This window comes from Micropterus dolomieu, linkage group LG17 (genome assembly GCF_021292245.1).
Source record: "Micropterus dolomieu isolate WLL.071019.BEF.003 ecotype Adirondacks linkage group LG17, ASM2129224v1, whole genome shotgun sequence".
NCBI classification, from domain to species: domain Eukaryota; kingdom Metazoa; phylum Chordata; class Actinopteri; order Centrarchiformes; family Centrarchidae; genus Micropterus; species Micropterus dolomieu.
Genome location: NC_060166.1, coordinates 18,041,209 through 18,062,005, shown reverse-complemented (window position 1 = coordinate 18,062,005; position 20,797 = coordinate 18,041,209). Strand labels below are relative to the sequence as shown.

At 40.4% G+C, this 20,797-nt stretch overlaps 1 protein-coding gene across 1 annotated transcript in view; it reads left to right on the top strand.

Moving 5' to 3' along the window:
- Positions 1-20,797, top strand: part of dner (delta/notch-like EGF repeat containing) — a 58,796-nt gene that overhangs the window by 30,360 nt on the left and 7,639 nt on the right. The window contains exons 2-8 of the mRNA XM_046073855.1: positions 3,786-4,127; positions 4,220-4,317; positions 8,077-8,240; positions 12,908-13,056; positions 13,863-14,016; positions 14,691-14,804; positions 20,360-20,593. Coding sequence (XP_045929811.1) covers positions 3,786-4,127; positions 4,220-4,317; positions 8,077-8,240; positions 12,908-13,056; positions 13,863-14,016; positions 14,691-14,804; positions 20,360-20,593 — 1,255 coding nt within the window. The remainder of the gene's footprint in view (positions 1-3,785; positions 4,128-4,219; positions 4,318-8,076; positions 8,241-12,907; positions 13,057-13,862; positions 14,017-14,690; positions 14,805-20,359; positions 20,594-20,797) is intronic.

Genomic DNA, 20,797 nt, shown 5'->3' with positions numbered 1-20,797 from the left:
ACTCAACTCAAATTTAAAAGCCAATGAATAGGGCTGGGTCTTGAGCAAGGAATTTCAGCAGTCCGAACAGTTCTTATTTGGATAGGTTACATTATTCCAGAGATTTGGAGAAGCTAGAAAGCCTCTGTAACCTTTATGTTTTAACCTGGACCTGGGAACATCAAGGTAAAAAAAACATTTTATTAAATAAAAACCCAAAGTATTACCAAAATACCCCAAATATTCATTCAATAGTAATTTAGTATTGTAAACGTTTTGTCTTCATATATGTAAACGTTTTGTGTTTATAGACAGATTTCCCATTTTTCATGTTTAACTGAACACTCTTAATAGCAGTTCATTGATTGGAAGTGTGAAGTGAACATTGTCTCAATTTCCTCTACAATTAAAGGAAAATTAAATATATTTAATTAATAAACAAGATAACCTTTGGGTCACAGACTTGTAAAATAAAGTGTTCCCAAAATGTTAATTCTTGAGTGTTTTAGATGCCATGTGACTGCACTAAGGAACAGCCACGTTTTTGAGTTGATCTTTACGTTTTTCACTCCAGCCTGCTCCCTGGTTAAAACAGCATCAGTTTAATTGCGCAAACAGAGTCTATGAATGTGAATGAGTGTATGCATTTTCTTGCTTTACTCATTAATGAAGCTACAGCTCAGTGACATGGCGCGTCAAACCTGTAGGCTGCATCATCAGAGTATAAACGTTTCCTCTCCTGTACCGGTAAAATCCTTAATAAAAACGTGACACCACATCACCATAACATCTTTGTTAATTGTCAGAAGATGTGAGAAGCTGTCAGGTCGTCAGGTGCGTGGATAAACAGCCTCCTGAAAAGACATTGTTCTGTTTGCTTGCTCGATCTTGCACACTCAGCATTTCATCAAAAGACTTTCAGCTGCAATTAACAAGAGACATTTCACACTGCAACCGTCTGTAGGTGCATTCTCTCCAGGCTTAGTCAGCCTTTTGTGCACATCTAACTTCTTTCACTTACATTATTAATGGATTATCAGTGTGGGGACTGAGATGTAATACGATGGTCACGTGTTTTTTTTAGTCTGCTGAATTAAATTATCCATATGCAGAGTTTCATGTTTAAGTTATGACGTTAGATCCAAATGGATAAACCGGCCGATGAAGACCTGCTCACTTTCCACTCTCTGGTTTCCTGTTGTGATTTTTTGCTTTTTATGCTTCCTTGTTTCATTCCTCTCGCTGCCTTAAATCTAGTCCAATTAAACCCCACTGGGCAGAAATGCATATGAATGTGCTCGCGTGCATAAATGTGTCTCCACACAGTGTGTGTGTGGCATGTCTACAGAAACAGACTCATCCACCCCCTCCACTGGGTTAAATTGATGATGCCAATAGCTTGAGTAGCTTTGCTGTTTCCCCCCATCCAGTTGTATTGATCCTCCCTCCGCAGGGTGGCCATCCCAAATTAGCAAATGGATCACAGCACCTTGTGAAGCAATTAATTTGGCCCTGGAGGATCTCTTCATTCTGTTTGTTGGTCCATGTGGGAATTTAGATAAAGGGACTAATGTGGGTTATTATCAGCTGCTTAGAAGGAATTGATTCACATGGTTTGCCAGAGCCCAGGGCATATGGGCTATTTGGTGCCAGAGCATAACAAGCTACATCATGCAGGATGTAATACAAATACATGAATACTAATGGAATCGAGCACCATAGAAATTGCCATTTATGCCGAATATTAATGCTGCTGAGTTATAAGTTAGGGCTGGATAATAAATGGCACAGGTCCAAAATCTAGGGCTGCAACAAACAATTATTTTCACCATCAGTTAAATGAGGATGTTTTTATTCAATCACAATTTTCTTAGACCCTTAGGTGACATCTTCAACTTGCCCACAACATAAGTAATTAAATTTAGTGATAAAACAGCAAATGTCTGTCTATACACTTTGTCTAATATACAATCAGTGGCCACTTTATTGGATACACCTTTAAAATCAAATCTAAATCTTATCCAATCAACACCTGATCAATTGACACACAGAGAGGTATTGCTTTAACGGTGGTATATGTTTATTATTTTGGTTGTGGTTTGCTGTGGTGTGGAACTGTTTCATAGTGACAGGTGTTTCCAATGTTTTGTCCACCCTATTTACAAACATGAAGGGGGGAAATACAATTAATGCATTACAATATAAAGCAGTCCATTACAACACCACCACTAACTACGACCTCAGTAATAAATATATAGTTTAATTAACGCCTCAGACAGTTTTAATACATACTGGCCATTATAAGCTTTGTAAAGGTAAAATATGAGGCAGAGTTGTACTGGACTGCAATATATTATTTTGGTGTACCTTATAAATAGGGCCATGGAGTGTAAAAAGCAAGCCAGCACAAAAAGAGTTCATGTTATGTGCATTTATTGTTATCTGGAAAATTTGACAGTGTTTTTGTGATACAGATTTTATTGTTCAGCCCTGTTGTTTTCCTACTTGTGCGTTGTTAGAGCACATTCTCTGCAGCCTGGATGGAAACTGTTAGAGTGGAAGAGAAATCAGGAGTGACAGATGAAAAAGGTCATGAGCTGGACTCTAATGCTTCCTGTAACCCAGACAAGCCAACGTTGCTGTATTTTCTGAAGGTTGATAAACGCAGTGCCTGGTGCCGTTTGAGTGGAGATAAGAGCAGCGGATTGTGTATGGTGGCCTGCTGGGATTGTTGGGACTGCTGTGCTTCAGAGCGAAACAGAGAAAGTTTGATAGAGGCATCGCAAGGAAAACTGAGAGAGATTAGCACTAATGAGCTGTGACTTGGTCGTGGAGAGAGCGGACTGTTAATGACGCTCTGCCTCTCATTGTTACTCTCTCTATGTACATTCACATGCACCATCTATAAGCACCGAGGGAGTTGGCATGAGCATCATTATCATCCCTCTGTTCATCCTCTCTCCAGTCTGGGTTTTTGTTTTTCTCCGGGTTTTTAATAAAACTGTTATCTGAACACATTTAAATCGGACGGCTGGCGCTGCAGATACCTGAGGTTGTTTCAGTGAATTTGAGCAAAAAATAAGAGCCTCAGGATTATAGATGTTCATAAGCCTAAGAAGGCTCTGAAAGCCAAGCAAAAGGTAACACGGTGTCAGGCAGTAAGCTTCATAAGCTAAGCTTTGTCCTCTTTCACCTTCAGTATCTGTACCAGAATGTTTTCTTCCAAATATGATCAATTATTGATGTGGGAAACCAGAACGAAAGGAGGCTGTCAAGGTGCATTTTTTTCATTGCTGCATGACGGGGGAAACCTTGTTTGGGGGCAAATTGCAAGTGTCTGTGTGTTTGCAGGTATGTGTATATTCAAACTGTAGTCTAAGTTTGTGGGAAGGTGTAAGGAAAAATGGAGTGATAGAGAGGAAAAATGCAGTCCTGCAGCAATTTATTCTTAGTCAAAATGTAATAAAATAAAAGAGAAGAGCCGAGGGTGTAAAAAAGGAAGCTGAGTCAGAGAGCAAGAAAAGAAGTAGCTGAGTAGTATAAGAGAGAAAATGATCGCTGAGAGTTTGGAGTACTTATACACTTTCTTGTTCTCCACAGTATTTTAAGGACCCTCTTCTTGAGCCAATTTAAAATGAAGCTGAATTTCAGGTTAACATTTTGGGCTTTCATTTTAGAAAGAGACGGTGTAGAGGACAGCAGAGCAGGTGGGGTGACAGGTGAAACAACACTGTTAGATAATATGTTTTTGTTCTGTTTCTCTCTCCAACTCTTCCTATTTTTATTTATTTTCTCTATTATTTCAGTTTTTCACAGATCCCTGTGCCAGCAGCCCCTGTCTCCATGGAAACTGCAGCCGGAGCGGCGGCGGGAAGGAGGAGGAGCCGGCCTACACCTGTGAGTGCACTGAAGGCTACGAGGGGGAGAGGTGTGATCAGATCCTCTTGGACCTGCCGGCTGCCGACTGGGACCCCGCCACCCCCTCTGCTCCTGAACTAGCTACCCCTGTTGCCTCCACCACCACATCCGCCACTCAGCAGCCACAGCCAACCACCATCCCCTCCACCACACCGGCACCTCCCACTCTGCAGCCATGGCAACCCAAACCCGGGCAGAGGCTGCTGGTGGTGCTGTGGGAGGCAGACAGGGTGAGATAACATCCACACTCAATTTAAGCTCCTGTGGGTTAATCTTAACATGTGTAAAGTAAATACATGTTGTGTGTTGGTGTGTGTTTCAGGTGACGGAGGGTCTGCACTGTGTGAGTCCTGAGCTGTGCGAGCTGACATCAGGAACTCTGACTCTGTCCCTGGAGATGCCTGAAGAGACGGCTGTAAAGTAAGAGCTACATAAAGTACCTTTTCTTACTGACTGCTACCCCCTTAAAGCAGGGTCAGATAAACCAGCTGGGGGGCAAAATCTAGCTGGAACCTCCGGGTCTGAAAAGTGAAGCTAGTGCGGAAGTGCCTCAAACCTAAATTCTTTGTAATAGCTATCATGTGACAACCCCCTTCTTGCAAAAGAAGTCAGACTGTATAGAAGTCCATGAGAAAATTAACCTACTTCTCATGTCATTTATTACCTCAGTAAACACTTTCCTAATGAATATATGGTCTCAATCACTAGTTTCAAGTCTTTTTCTTTTGTTCATTTTGTAAATGATGGATTCCCATTTAGAGTAAAATAGATAATAAAGCAGGGTATGCTTTGGGGCATGGCTACCTACCTCAGAGACCTGTCAGTCGATGCAATGTGTTTCTCTTCCCAGCTCCGTCAACTGTAATAATTTACATTGTATTTTAGTGGAACGTGATCCCTGGAAAATGTGCACTTGGTTCACAACTTGGCATTGTATAAAGTCAAAGTCTCCAACTTTACCAGCTGCAAGAATAAAGTGATGAACACTTTAATGCGTCAATAATTCTGAAACAGGCCTTTTTACGTGAACTTTTTTTTTTTTCATCTCAGCTGTTGGTAATTACAGCCTGACCCATATAATATAAATCCTTACTGATGGACAAGTGAACACAGGACGTAGTGACAGGTGTGGTTTCAGCTGCAGAAGACATGAAACTTTCAACCAGAAATGGTCAGTAATACAGTGGTTTTCAACTTGGTGTTAAGTAAGGACACAAAGTTGCCTTAATTAATAAAATTCTTTTCAACTTTTTGGATCCTAATCAACAAGAATAATAACAAAGCAAAGCTGTAAAGTAGGCTATATTATCTGAATAATTACCATACTGAAAAAGATACATTAGAAAATTCTTTCCACAACATTTTATCTGCATATTTTCCATGCAACAACATTTGTTTGCAATGTCATACAGCTTGTACCTTTTGTAACTAATAACCTTCCATTTGAATCTCCTCATGACCCACCTCAGGGACCTGAGACACTGTATTAGCTGTATTACACCACTCCGGATGTATTCCATCTTATCAGAGCGTGTTTGCTCATAGACGGTATTACAATGGCTCTGAAATTAAGGGTCAATGAATAATGCAGAAGCAATGGTCAAGGTGAACACTGGATGTCCTTGATGTCGCCCCTCATTATAGATGGTAGGCACGACTGATCAAGATCGCAGGCTGGGAGCTGCGAGTTAATCAACTGCTGCTGCTTTGTTTTCAAACTGTATAATTACACACAATACCTGAACGCAGACCCAGACGCAGGCAGTGAAGGACACTTACATTCAAACACACATGCACCACTTAGAAATGAAGCAGTGATCCAAAAGTGACATTTTAGAGCGTCTGATAATAATGTAATACAGTTCTTGTATCCCAAAGGGGCTGGAGAGAGAGGAAGGAGAGAGAGAGAGCGAGAGAGAGAGAGAAAGAGTCTGCTGTGTGTGCAAACGGTTACCGAAACACACATTTTATGAAACATCATCATCATATACTATTTTAAATAATAGTCTAATTAATTCAATTGCATTGAAGTAAGTTCATAATAACTGACTGGCCACTAAATCAACTTTAATAAATACAAAAATGAGTTGAATATACCAACAAAATAAAATTTAATGAAGCTTTCCACTTTCCTAACACATATAACATACAGACCTTCATTTTATATAAAAATCCCTCGATATATCAAACACCCAATGGCTCATAGTTGTTCCCCAGATATCTGAGCTCCTCATGTTGTCCCTCGAGGTGAGCTAGACACCCTGCAAAGGAAAACTCATTTCGGCTGCTAGAAGCCTGTCCACCACCTTATTATCTCGGTCACCACTCATAGTTTCACCTTCAGGCTCAGCTCCCTCTTCACCTCCACATTTAGGGACAGCAGTCATGCCGATCCACCTGTGATGCTCCAGCATGCCCACGCTCATGAACACAACCTAAAATATGTCTTTTTATATCCTAAACTGTGCCTACAGGCTTTTTTAGAATGTCTTTTATGGCTCTAAATGGTCTCTTAAAAAAATGTCTGAAATATTAGCTCTTGATAAAGTTTAATTAATGGCCCTTATTTTATTTTTTTTATTTATATTATACAGATGTGCAGGGCAGGTTTGGCTCCAGTATTTCATTTTCCAAAAACAAATCAGCAAACGTATTTACATTTAAGTGTCACATGCAATGCAGCCGCTTTCAGCTGCTACTCTTTGTATGAAGCACTGTAGGGGCAATGATAATAATTATTGTTCTTGTTAGTTATGCAAGCAGTCATTAAAATGCAGGCAAGGGCTGAGAGGATAATCACTGATTTTGTGTTTGTTTTTGATAATATGAGAATGATTATTTCAGGTGTGGGAGTAAGGTTAGAGGGGGTGCTGAGAAGCATTTAACCAGTCAGGAGCCTCATTGAAACTGTTTTGCGTCTCTCTTACAGACCTGGTTAACAGGTCTCACTCTGCCCGACTGTCTCTCTTTCACAGGGACATCTGTCAGTGTGGCAACTCAGCTCCCCTCTGTTTTTTGCCGTCTGCTCTGCACACTGGCAGCTGTTGAAGCTCAGTGTCACCAACAGGAAACATGGTCCGCGTTGGTCTTCTCACTCTGCTCAGATTTTTATAGACACTAGATCATCCTTATGGCTCCATGATCTGCAATCATAGAAGTCATCCAGATAGAGAAAACAAATACCAATGTGTGTCCAGACAAAAGATTTGTTCTCTATATGATCACCATATAGCTTTGTTTGAATCAGACATGTATTTTTAAGATTTTGATGCGTGTTAGGCTTAGTGAGTTTAAATTAGCCCCAACAGTTATTTATTTTTTTATAAGATTTGTTTCTTTAAGTAAGTGTCCTTAACAATCCCTTTGACAACCTGAAGGCTGGCACTAGAAGAAAGCTCATGTACTGCCCAGATTGGGTTCATCCTATAGGGAGCATGAATGTGGTCAGTAAATTTCATGACTTTACGCCTATTTGATTTTGAAATGTCGGATGGCTTCATGTCAGCATGTGGATAAGAGACCGTTGTGTTACCCAGGGATGCTCATTGGCAAAAGTTAAGGGCATTACCTTGCAACAGCATTAAAAATGCATGTCTATTTTTAATTGGTACAGTGTCAATACAAAAGGAGTCAAGTTTGAGTATCAAGTTCACATCCACACTTGTTTTGAACCCTCTCTCTTGTCTATTTCCACATTGAACCTGCTTCTTTCTCAGTTTCTCTGTTGTTCAGTCTTGGTAGTCACTGTTTTGTACAAACTGTCTGAGGTCCTGATGAAAGATCGTTCCGACTACACTGGCTGTGTTTCACAGCTCTGTTCAACATCACACCCACTGAGTCAGACCACTGGCAGCCATTACTCACCAGACCTGACCATGGTGCCAGGTTGGAGTAATGGACATGAATAATTCCTTCTAATCATCAGTCCTGCGTTTGATAAAAATTAAGGATTAGAAGAAGTAGAGAAGTTGTCACAGAGGATTGGTTCATTTATCTCATCTTTCATGCTAAAAGCTAAAAAAGCAGCTGAGAATTGTCACCAATTAAAAGGGGATCAAGGCAATGGATATAAACTTGTGGTTTGTGCCCACAATAATCAGATTCTCGATCCCAATTCTCCATCCCTCTTTATCTCCTCACCCTCCATCCCTCACTCCCCTTCTTTGTCTCCCCATCTAGGGTAATGGTGAATGCCAGTGGAGCTCCAGTGCTGTGGCGTGTGAATGAAGAGGGTTTCCTCCGTTCCTCCATTTTGAACGGCACCACAATGTTTTTCCTGCAGGCCCCTGATGGATTGGTGGTACCAGACCACTCGCTGCCCCTGGGACAGAATTACTTCCTTAGTAAGACACATCCAATCTCCTAATGCATACAAGCATATACAACAGTTTTCAATAACTATATTCATATCAGTTCTACTGATCATATTGGGTACAAGACCGACACTAGTGCCCATGGGTTTTAGCCTCCTCGTTACCACGTCCTCCTCTTGTACCTGAGGTCACCGGCTTAAGTCAGGACCGTGCAGTAGTACAATCTTGGGGAGAAATGTTACATATACACCCAGGAAAAAATTATACACAGCATTTTCTAATTTGCGTCTGCGAAAATGTAAAACAGCAGCAACAAGAATAGTGATGATAATAATGGTTTTCATCTTCACATAATGTCGCAAGTGAAACTGAATGACCAAACAACAACTGAGTGCACAAAAAACATTAGTTAGTTTATGAAACATTTGTTAAATAAGGGCTTACAACTATGATGGGAAGCTGGCCACAAATATTGACAAACTGACCAGAGCACAGATAAAATGATAAATACTCACGTGAGTGCAAACACTGAATGATAAATTGCGTCATGTGTATTAGATCATATTTACATACAAGAGAAAATATACAACTTCAATTACACTTTAATTATCTTTGTTTTTATCATTTCATTTGTATGATTCTTCATCCAACAACCATAGACCTAATGCTAAATGGGAAACATTTTGAAATAACTCCAAATAGCTCATTTACAACTGAGCCAAAAACATCTGAGGATTATTGAATTTAAATAAATTGTATTTACAGCTTTTATCCCTGACATGTCATTGGGGAGAATAGCATAATATTTGCATATGAGTCACAATATCGTATTTGCATATTAAAAAAACCCCACAGATATTTATGCTGATGCTCCATCTGTATTTTAATACTGAGCATCACACACACACAGAGTACTCAAACAATTGTGCCAAAACATGGCATGAACTGCGGTCTGTGCTGGAGGGGGGGTAATTGGAGTCTCACTCTTTGACTTGAAGGGCTGGCTGACCTCTGTGTGTGCTCAACATACCTGATGCTGTTTCACTACGCTGCCTGTCTGTTGACCTTGATTTGTCAGCTAACTCTGAAGCAACACAGCCTCTGCCTTGCCTGAGAGAGAGAGAGAGAGAGAGAGAGAGAGACAGGGGGAGATGACGTTGGCGAGTTAAATCAGAGGGAAGGAAGGATAATGGAGGGTGGGAGAGAGGAAGTGTCAGATAAGGAAAAGAAAAGATTGCAAGACAGAAAGGGATTAGAGAAAAGGACAGAGGATGTGGAAGGAGGGAATAGTGAAGGTCAAACTGCAAGAGGAAAATGAAGACGCATGCAAAGCACTAGTAAGGAGGGAGGAGCAGTGACATTGCATTTCCCTCTTCACGTCACTGTTTCTGAATGCTGGCAATGTACTTTAATGATTTGAAGGAGCTCTGACTCTGCATGGATGACATTCAATGTCAATGGGCTGACGATCATTTGGTCAGGGGTGACAGAGAAGCACGAGATATTTTATGTGCCTTCTGATTGGCTGAGGAGCTTGTATCGTTGATGTCTCTGTCATTGGTGGACTTGCAGCGCATTGGCTCATATTGGGCTTCAAAAAAAATGGCAGTTAATATTCACTATGAGGCTATTTTTATCCAAGTGCCCGTGTAGCTGTCAGCTTTGATTGAAGATATTGTAAGAGATGTTCTGAACTTATAGACCCAGAGAGACAAGATGAAGAGGCACACGCTTTATTTTGGTCAAAATGAAGAGCTGCCTGCTTCAATTCTTTTCTTAACATTTTTAGCCACATGGATATTTATTGTTCTTTTGGCAGCACTTTACAGGCAAGGCATTTATCTTAAATCTTTCCTAGAACATTTATAGGCAAGACTCAAGCCTACAGCCATGCTAGCGGCTCTATGAGTCTGTACTTAGGCTGATGTACTTGGTTGAATGCCGACATGCTTACAATGACAATCCTGATGTTCAGCAGGTGTAATGTTTATCATGTTAGCTTAGCATGTTAGCATGCTGTACACCAAGTACAGCTGAGGTTGACATGAATGTTTTTAGTTTAGCAGATATTTAGTCATAAACCAAACTAACAGGCTAATTGAAACCACATGATAGTGCTATATGAAAAGTCAGGTGCTCACGAAAGCTATGACCCACCAGTTTTATGGTATTTCATTCAGTAGTTCTCAAGACATTTAAAGGGATATTAAGTGATTATAATCCAGTACACTTTTTGTTAAAGGTCCAGTGTGTCATATTTCTGATGCTCTATTCATAGTTTTCAGTCACGTGACATTCGTGGTACCTGGAGGGCAAAACAACAGACCAACATAGCCGCTCACACTGCGGCTCCCCCGAAGAGACTCCGCAAAAGCAGTTACATTTATTTGGATAACCTCTCAACTTAAGAAAAAGAAAGATATGAACACAAACTGCAAGTGTCGGGCACTTCCGATCCACGTTACAGCATCCGCTGCCGCATTTCTATTGTTAAAAAGCGCAGGTCCCTGCTCGACTGCGGTCATGTTTACGTTTACCTTGTGGGGAATCCCTCACCTAACACAGCTCAGGCTTGTCTCTTCCTCAATTTGTGATCAGAAAGTACAACTACCATCCAGCATTTTGGCAATGCAAAAGTAAAAAACTCATAGTAACAGTGTATCACTTGCTTCCTGCTTGGCAGGCAGCGGAAAATAATGTCTTTATTGCCCTCCAAGGGAGCATTTTCCTTGGAACGTCACATCACATGAAAACTATGAATTGACAGAAATGCAATATAAGATCCATAATTATGTTTTCAGTGGTGTGTAAAGACCTTACATAATGAACCATTATGTTTTTATTACCTTAGAATGAGACATTTATATCTACATAACCGCGGGTACCCCCTGCTGTGGAGGTCGCTGTATTTTGTTGTTATGTTTCTACCGTAGCCGTCAACGAACAAACAGCGCTACAGAGCGCGTTTCGTCATCACGGCGTTCTTCTTCTGCTTGTGTAATTCCAGTAGTGTAGACGCCCGTCACTACGTTGAATACCTACAAAGAAGAAGAAGAGGGAATAATAATAATAATAATAATAATATTAGTAATATACAGTCTCCCCGTAGTCTTCTGGTTTATTAGAAGTAAGAAGAGAAGTGACATTTGGACAACTGAAGGAGCACACACGTGTTATTTAGCACGACAACCGACAGCCAGACGGAGTCGGGACAGACAGCTGACGGCAGAAATCAGGAGTTTGTGGATTTTCCCAGGCTATAACTTTAATGTGGGACAGATGTTTTCAAAGTGGAGCTGAAGTTGTCTGTTTTCTGCTGGACAGGTAATTAACTTTGTTTGTCAGTCTTTAGCGATGCAAATGCAAACTGTTGTTTGAGAGCTTTTGCTATTAGCTGGCCATAATCACAGAGAGCCGTGACATGTTTCCCCTGTCAGTGGTGTGAAATATGGATTAATTTCATGTTGCCTACTTATTCTCCAGCCTGTGGTTTGGCTTTGCTGGTTACAGTTACGTTAGCGAGACAATCAGCTGATCAGTAACGTTAATTGGCGATAAAACCGTAACGTTAGCTTAGAGCATGGAAGCATCAGCCGGCTAAACTTTTACTGACTGGTAGAAAAAAATGTTTTGTTAGTTGGATTGGTTTATTGTCCAGCGCTGTTCTTTGGCTTTGTATGTTCATCTTACTGCCCTGGTGGAAAACCTGTATTTCTCTTTACTGCTAATGGTGATATATAACAAGACCGTGTGCCTATCAAGTGACCAATAATAATAAATTAATTAAAATTTGTAATTTGTACTTTCACATGCTAAATGCCCATTAAAAACGTTGCACCATTTTACCACAAGCTGAAATTATTTCTGTCAGTACTACTTTGTGTTTCTGTTCAAAAAATTCAAAAGACATTGGTGATATTTGCAGATTGCTTATCTAATTAAGCAAAGCGACTCTCACCAGCCAATGCCTTTGTAAACTTCATGTGTTATATGGTTTATAATGGGCTGTGGTGCAGCAAAAGTGAGGCTTACATTGTCCTGGTATCTGTCAGTGGTCATACTGGATACACTAGATGTGATAGTTTTTGAGAATTTCTTTATTTTCATGTTAGTCCAGATGAGCCAACCATCCCAAGATGTAAAATAATGTATTACAGGAGTATGAGACATCATGTAGCACTTCATTTCTTCATGTAGCTGTTGTTTGTTAATGAAAAATAACAATAATATTCAAAAAAACATTTTGTTTTACATCATTTATATAATTTCTTAATATATCTAAAAGAAACCTCATTTCTTGACTGGCAATCTCTTTTATCTCATAGATGACATCTTTGTCCTGTCTCAGGCACCATAGCTATACTGCTCGCTTGGGTAGGGGAGGGGCAATTTGAAACCCTCACCACTAGATGTCACTAGAACTTACACACTGAACCTTTAAATTCTGTAAATATTTCCTCATGGTTTGCTGACTCTCCATTTTGTCATCCCTAGAGCCACTCTGCTAGCATGGCTTAAAACTGTTGTTTTACTGCTGTCTGTTTGCAAATTAAACCTTTCTAGCATTAAGTCAATCTTCTCTCCAAAGACGTGGGGATTGTGTATTTACTAATATCTGCTAGTGCTGAACTTAATATGAATGGATGAATAAAAACACTACATGAATAGTTCATAAGGCCCTGACTCTTCTTTGGCAGGTGTGGTGCGCGTGGGTGCCCCCACAGCCCCGGAGGTCACCCTGCGCCTCAACCTGACGGTGAAAGCCAGCAGCTGCGTTGAGCCCGGCAGCAGCTTCAGTGACCCTCAGTGCTCTGGGAAAGGCAAATGCATCACACAGCCCTCTGAGGTGAGAAAACACCATGTGAGATTTTAGTGTGAATGAAGCTGAAAGGAGAACAATCCTGCAGTATTAGGCCAAGTGACCTCAAACATAAATTTGGTACTGAATCAACACATCTAAATGCAAACTGAAGCATCCAGATCGACAGTGATTAATATGCAGCATCTTCATTCAGCCATGTTTCTTTTCGCTTATTGTATAAGCATGGTATCACTCACTTCACAACTGCAAAATAAGCAAAAGCAAAGTTTCCCTATTATTATAATCCAACATTATTGCTGCAGCTGCATCAATGCATCCAGTGATGCAAGCGCCTTCTGATCATTATTCACAAAAGTATAGCATACCCTGGTTTCACTTAGCAGAGAACAGTGCAGGGAATAACAGAACAATGCAGTGCAACGTGATCAAAGGCTATTTTGAATTTTATTTGTTGGGTAGTTTCATTCATTATCTGCTGCTGATAGTCAAAAATGTTGCACTTAAAGACATGTAGCAGCAGTGACTCTCACTGGGCGAGCTCAAAAGTCAACAAAGTATGTCTGGGGTTTTGAAGAAACCTTTTCACGGGTTTTGTCTTTAAACTCACTTCCCATTATCATTCCAGCTCACTATTTCAGAAAATCAAACAGTGCCACTGCTGCTTGTTATAGCATTATGTTTCTGAATTATTTTGCATTCTCATTATTCCTACTCCACATGTTTCTCTTCTTTTGATCTCCCATTGTTCCTCCCTGTTTCCCCACTGTGTAACCTTTAAGGCTCATTTTCTCTGTCATGAGAAATGTGTTTGTGTCTTTGTGCTGTTACAGAGCACTTTCTTTTGCGACTGTGAGGACGGCTACACTGGAATCTTCTGTGAGGAGTTCGATGCCTGCCACCACCGGCCTTGTCGCAACAACGGCACCTGCACCGATGTTAGACAGGGGGGTGAAGGACGCAACTTCACCTGCACTTGCCCTTCAGGTGTGTATGTCCATGTGTGCATCATGTCTTATATGTGGCCTCAGGACTGTAGATGTCTTTATTTCAGGGCTGTTTGTGAAGTACGGTTTCAAAGGCTTTGTGATGATGTGTGGTTTTGTTTTGTTCGATTAGAGTTTTGCAAATGTAAAAACTGAAATCCTCTCTCTTTGTTTTAGAAAATCTCTGAAAAAAAAATACAGGAACAGAGGGTGTATTGACCCTTTTGATCTTGTCAGATTTATTTTAGGATAGGGACTTGAAGCGTGGGCCTCTGGCAGGAAGGTAAATGTCAGAGGTGACCACTGACTGCCTGTCACTTCCCATTAAAGAATTGTGCTAACAAGCCCTGTGTGTGCAGTTAATGAGAAGCAACATTGTCAAATTTAGTTTAACTAGGTGGCTCAAATCAGTGCATTTTGTGGACATTGATGACTTTTTTGCATATTCCTACCGTTGCTGCTGCTACTCTTCCTTGGGTTAACAGCAATTCCATATTATAGACAACAAACAAACATTTACAGGCAAATAATAAAACATAATCTTTCAGAATGCACAGTTTCAATCAAACATTTAAAAGCAAGTGAAAAACAACAAAACAAAATTCCAACTTATATTTGTAGCTGAAACAGGTATCATAAATCATGTAGTCGGTTTATAAACTGTGTGTTTCTCAGGTTATGAAGGGGAGCGTTGCCAGTTGCTGGTTGACCACTGCGTCTCTCAGCCCTGCAAGAATGGAGCCACTTGTTTCAGCAGCCTAGCCGGACCCAGGTGCTACTGTCCCGAAGGTAGGAATCCAATGTTGGTGTGTGTTTGCTTTAAGTGAATTTGAAGGAATTAGTGAGAGTGCCAGAAAGACGTGGTTTGTTGTGCTGTAACAGAAGTGACTGACAGCTTGTTATTTGTACTAAAAGAGTGAAGTTCAACATTTGTGATGTTTGTGTGTCGTTGTTAAAAAGGCAAAGAGAGGAACCTATAGACTGAAATAAGTGTGAACATCCTGCAATAGGGTGGATTCCAGTCACTATACACTCTGTGTGTCTGCTGTATCACAGTATCTGTGCCACAGTGATGCTTAATTTAAACCTTCCTCCTCTTGTCTAATTAGTCTTCGTAGCCTCAGCGACCTGCATCACCCTCTCTGGGGAAATCTGTGACCGCAAAACTTCTTGCCGAAACAGCATTTCTCAACAAGAGCACACTAGTTTGCGATTAATGTACACCGTGTCCCGACAACAGTGTATATAGACCGTGTATGCACACACAAAAACACACACACATACAAAATGCAAGGAAAACACTGGGTTATAATAGAGCTCACCACATAAATAAAGTCACAGCAAATTGATGTAAAACCTGGCAGGAAGGCTGTTTCATTGTTCCAGGTACAGCTCCCAGCGGTCAGTTCATTCTTGATCTGGAGGAGGCCTCAGTCACACTCGCAACATCTGACTGTGTTGCTAATCTGCAGCTGCCAAAAATACATAAAGGTCTCCAATAAGGAAAGGCATTCGTAATCCATCGGTTGTGTATTTATTTTTAAAAAAGGAGAGAAACAGCGGTGAGAACTGTGCCAGCACCTCTTAATTAGTGTGAGAAGATTTTGTTAAAAATTTCATGAACTTATTAGATAATTTTGTGTCTGAAGGAACTATTGGACAAGTAATCTCTCTGTGTTTATTTACAGGTAGCAGCATGGTAGAATAATCTGGAATGCGACATTGGATCAGGGTGTCTGATTAATAAATTGTTATTTAGCTTATTTTAAAAAGTGACTAATGGTACGTTTATGATATGTGCAGTATAATAAACCATTTAACCATAGGCCTTTTTCACAGAAGACATTTTGACATGTCACAATAGGAAAAGCACATCAAATGTAAATGGCTCAATTCCAGTTAGCAGCTTCAGTTTTAGGGTCCTGGTATTGTTCACATTGGTTCTCTGTCACAACTTACTGGGATTCTTGATTAGAACAGAGCCATTGTTAATGTTATTAGTAACACCTGTGCTTTTCCTGTTGTAAAAATTCAAAATATAAAAAGGAGGAAATAAACTCTATATAAATATTTCGATTGTTTAGAATAAATATAGAAACACGTCAGGATGAGAATAATTATCTGCATTAATTGACCAGAAAAAAGGAGAGCTCCACTCATACAAGCTCAAAATGGGAAATCCATACAAATGGGTGTCTCAGTATAGGACACGCTGGTTAACAATCAATCAATCAATCAATCAATAACTTAGTCAGAATGCTGAACAACACTCACAGTCTTCTGCAGGAAAACACACATTGCATAAACAAATATTCTCAGTCACAGTGTGCTTCATGGGGACTCAATTGGGGCATAGGCTAGAGTTAAGGTTTATGGGACTGTTAAATGACAACACGGCGTCATTTCTTTGTTCTAAGATGAAAATCTAAAAAATAGTGTAGTATTTCTGGTTAAGGTTAAGGTAGGACTTCAGGGAATACATTTGAGTCATTCAAATGTCCTCCTGAGTGACAATAACAAGTTTGTATGTGTGTGTGAGAGAAGCACAGAGAGATGAAAAGAGATGTGCGTCCATACTGATGAACACATGAGAGAGAGATGATTTAAATGCCTGTTTGAATACCCAGCCTAAGGACAAATAATCAAAAGCAGAAGAGATGTTTTTCATCCAGAATGATGTTTTTTTTTTTTTTTCCATGGCTGCTGTAAAGGAGATCCTTTTATAGAAATGTAAACTTAGTATATAGTATAAGAGAACATTTCATATGGTATCAAAAATGGATTTCATCTACACTCCAAGTCCAAGAATGCTTTACCTATACTTTGTGAAAACCTTTCAGTATTTTGGACAGGCAGAGAGATAACAAGAGGATGTGAGAAAGGAGAAAGTTTGTAAAAAAAAAAATAAAGATAAAAGTTTGATCTGTTATTCTTTTTTGTTCCTCCTGCATTCATTTCCCTCAGGAAGTCTTTGCCTCTTTGTTTGGAGCAGAAGTCCTTCATTGTTCTTGCTCACTTTTCTCAAGGACGGAAAACTGATGCTTTACAGTAAATAATAATTAGGACTTAATTTTCACAGTAGTGAAAGAAATGTGAGCACATTCAAACAGCCAAATCAACGTGCACGGAGGACAGCTTTCTATTTTTGCATGCTGCTCAGTGCTTATCCAGGATCTGCCCTCTCACCCCCATAAATTGTCTCCAAGCTTTCTCGCAATTTTCCTGCACAGACACAAGCAATAAATAAAATGATGGATGGCATGCCAACTGTAGCAGCTGTCGTCAGAGATGTATCAACTCTGTGTTAACCAGGCCAACTATGAGAGCAAAAGCTGCACATTTATTTGCTACATTGAAGATGGAGGCTGGGGTATTTGAATACATTCACCCCGCAGGGACAAGAAGTAATATTTTCACTCCTGTTTGTTTCCTTGTCAGCAACATCTCTCTATTTCCAAAGAGAGCTAAAGTAAAAACTAAATGGGCTAAGGTGTTTGGGATTGGTTTTAACCCATAATTATGAAAGTATTAGATAGTCATAACATTTATAGCTTTTGGTCAACATCCCAAAAAATGTTTTTTAAAGGATAAACAGGATAAAACTTAATAAACTTATAACCAAACTTATCTTAGTTTATCACCAACACTTGAGTCAATAGCATTATAAGAACTAACTAATGACACAAACCGTCTTTGGGGAAAATATATTTGACGTGCAATTAGATGTTTTAGCTTAGCCCATGTGTCCCATCCACTAACATGGAGGGGGGCGGTGTTGTATGACCTATACTGAAGCCTACAAGGGTCAACATGTTTTGGCTGTCATATTGTCCAGTCTATAATCAGAACCAATTGCTGCTCCACTGTACATGGAAATTTTAATGATACAAAGGAAACTCTGGGTAGAACAGAAAATTGGAGGATCGGGTATTCTTGAAGATCTCGGCTCTCTGACTGCCTTCCAGTTTTTACTCTCAAACTCTCAGTTCAAGGTAAAGTGATGAAGAAGTCAAATCTGTATGAATACCATTTTAAAAATATGAATTTCATGGATGTGCTCAAATAAATTTTGCACTGTGACTCCTCAACAGAGACTAACACACTCATATTAACTTTCTTTCAAACACACTCTTATACACACTGACAGAAGAGGAAAGTGTGAGTGTCAGTACTGTGACTGCCTCCAGTCAGAACTAGCAGGGCGTGGGAGCTAAATTTAAACTGTGAACTCCTTTTAATGTTGGCAGGTTTGAATGCCAGCAGCAGGAATGAACAGACTCCTCTATGTCAGCCAGGTCTCAGGTGTGTGAATCGTTAGATAGATAAATGCATGAGACAAATAAACAGAAAATAGGGAAAGACAGAGAGAGAAACTGAGCTCAAGACGTGGAAGTCAGGAAAAAAGATGGTACACAGAGTAAAGGAGCTAAGCGTAGAGGAAAGAAGGGGATTAAACCATGTTGTAACAAATACAAATCATAAGATTAAATATATGCAAGAGCGAGGTGCGTGGGCTAGCATCTGTGTCTTTGCAAGCGCATAATAGAAAGGGGGAAAGGGGAGAAGAGATGAGAGAGTTTGGAAGGAGGCAGCGAAAAAGGAAACGATGAAGCAGAGCGAGGCAGTGGACAAAGAGAAAAGGAGAGAGCTTTGGGTGAGATTTTCCCCTGACTGCTGCAGATTACTCCTGTCTCTCTGCTGCTGAATGATAAATATCCTCCTCACTCTGAGAAAGTCTTGCAGATCAATGGATGCTTGAGAGAGATCTCTTCATTAGCTCAATGGAGCGTGCACTCCGGTGCAGTCAGCAGGGGGATTTACTACAGTGTTACTGTAAATCAGAGGACCCACACGCACTATACTGCATCAGAGCGAGGTATGTGCATGTACACAGCGGAGTCTTTCTCCGCTCTGCAGTACAATGGCAGCTCTCATGGGAGGTGAAGTCAGAGGAGGAGAAGGGGTGGAGAAAAGAGGGAGGAAGTCATTTTTAGATGAGGAAGATTGATGAAAGTAGCAGAAGCTCATAAACTAATGAGATGAGGGGAAAAGAAACCAGTGGCCTCAACACACAACCAATCACCCACAAAGCAGTGCAGGGGTGTGCACAAAACAGACCCCCACACACAAACACAGATGGGCATTGTCACACAGAGAGCATGTCAGAAACTTAACCACGCTCCTTCAGAGATACTGCTGTAACACAATAGTTAGACATTCCTGTCAACAGCAACAATTCAGTCTCTGTGAAGCTGCTTTCACTGCTTATTTTTATCTCAACAATGAAGAGGAGGGGATAAAAGAAACAACAATAAATTTGCTCTAGGTGGTGTTTTTAGGTGTTGACATGTAATGACATAACCAAACCACTTGTTTTTTCTCAGTAAATTTCTTCGATCAGTGATGTCAATCTCCCCACACCTGCCACAAAACTGGGCGTGAAGTTTAAAGGAATAGAATGACATGTTGTATCTTTCAGTTCAGTTGATTCAGTTCTGCAAGAATGCACATTAGCGCTTTTCCCAAAATGTCAAACTATTAGTTTAAGACCTTGATAAAGCATAATCTTAAACTATGTCTGCGGACTGAAACCAAGTCACAATGCATATTAAATTACACAGACTTATAAAGCTGAATTCATTGCATTAGAAAGATAATTTGGTTGATAATGTGTAATTTGTTACAGGATTGTTTTGTGCAAGCTTGTTTGAAACACTACATAATAAGGCATCATTAAATACAGGCTCTACCTTAAAGGCATTAAAAATCACATTTTGATATGTGTATATATATGTGTGTGTGTGTATGTGTAAATCTTTTTCTAAATTTAAGTACAGAAGAGAAAACCACTCCTTACACTTAAATCTACAGGTCTTTGTGCGTGCCTCTAACAACTAAACCCACAACAATATCTATGTTAGCTTATTTCCATTTCCAGTGGTCTTAGTGGGCAGAGGAGTAGGTACAATTTCATGCAGAACAGATGTCACATATCTCACTGCACACCCTGATTTGCATAAGTACAACACTGCTGTGCCACTCTGTGCACCTTGTTGCAAGTAGGTTCATTTGAATGACTAAACTTAAGAAGAGTTTCATCTGAATTTTGCCTGCAGAAAATTGGCAGTCTGCCTGCACTTGCACCTCAGCTTTGTGCTGAAATGTTGTTAATGTAAATAATATTAAAGGTACTGGTAGCCATCTTTCCACAGCTTCTGTTTTCTTACAGGCATATGAGGACTAAGTTGCATTGTAGGTACCGACATATTTGAGTCAGTTTTCCATGATTTTCCTTCTCTTTCCTACCATTTCTCACTCTTGTCTCTACCTTACCCCTCTTGCAGGCTACCAGGGTGCTACATGTGAGCAGAAGGTGGACCCGTGTGCCTCCAGCCCCTGTCACAATAATGGGACATGCTATGCCCAGGGCCCTGGACCCCTGGGGTTTGGCTGTAGCTGCACAGCAGGCTTCACAGGCCCTACATGTGCCCAGCTGGTGGACTTCTGTGCCCTAAACCCCTGCGCCCATGGGGTCTGCCGCAGCGTGGGAAACAGCTACAGATGTCTGTGCGTCCCAGGTGAGCTGCAGTGTCAGCCCTCTCAGTGACTGATGCTTTTAATAGGCTTTTAGCTTTCTTAGGGTGCTGCTGATGTCATGGTGCTGTTGTCACCAAGAACCAGATTTAGCCAAAAGCAGGTAGAAGGGGGACAGCTCACTTCGTTTTAAGTTATTTGAATAGAATCAGAACTTATTGTCAAGATACAGCTAGTGTATTTTGTTC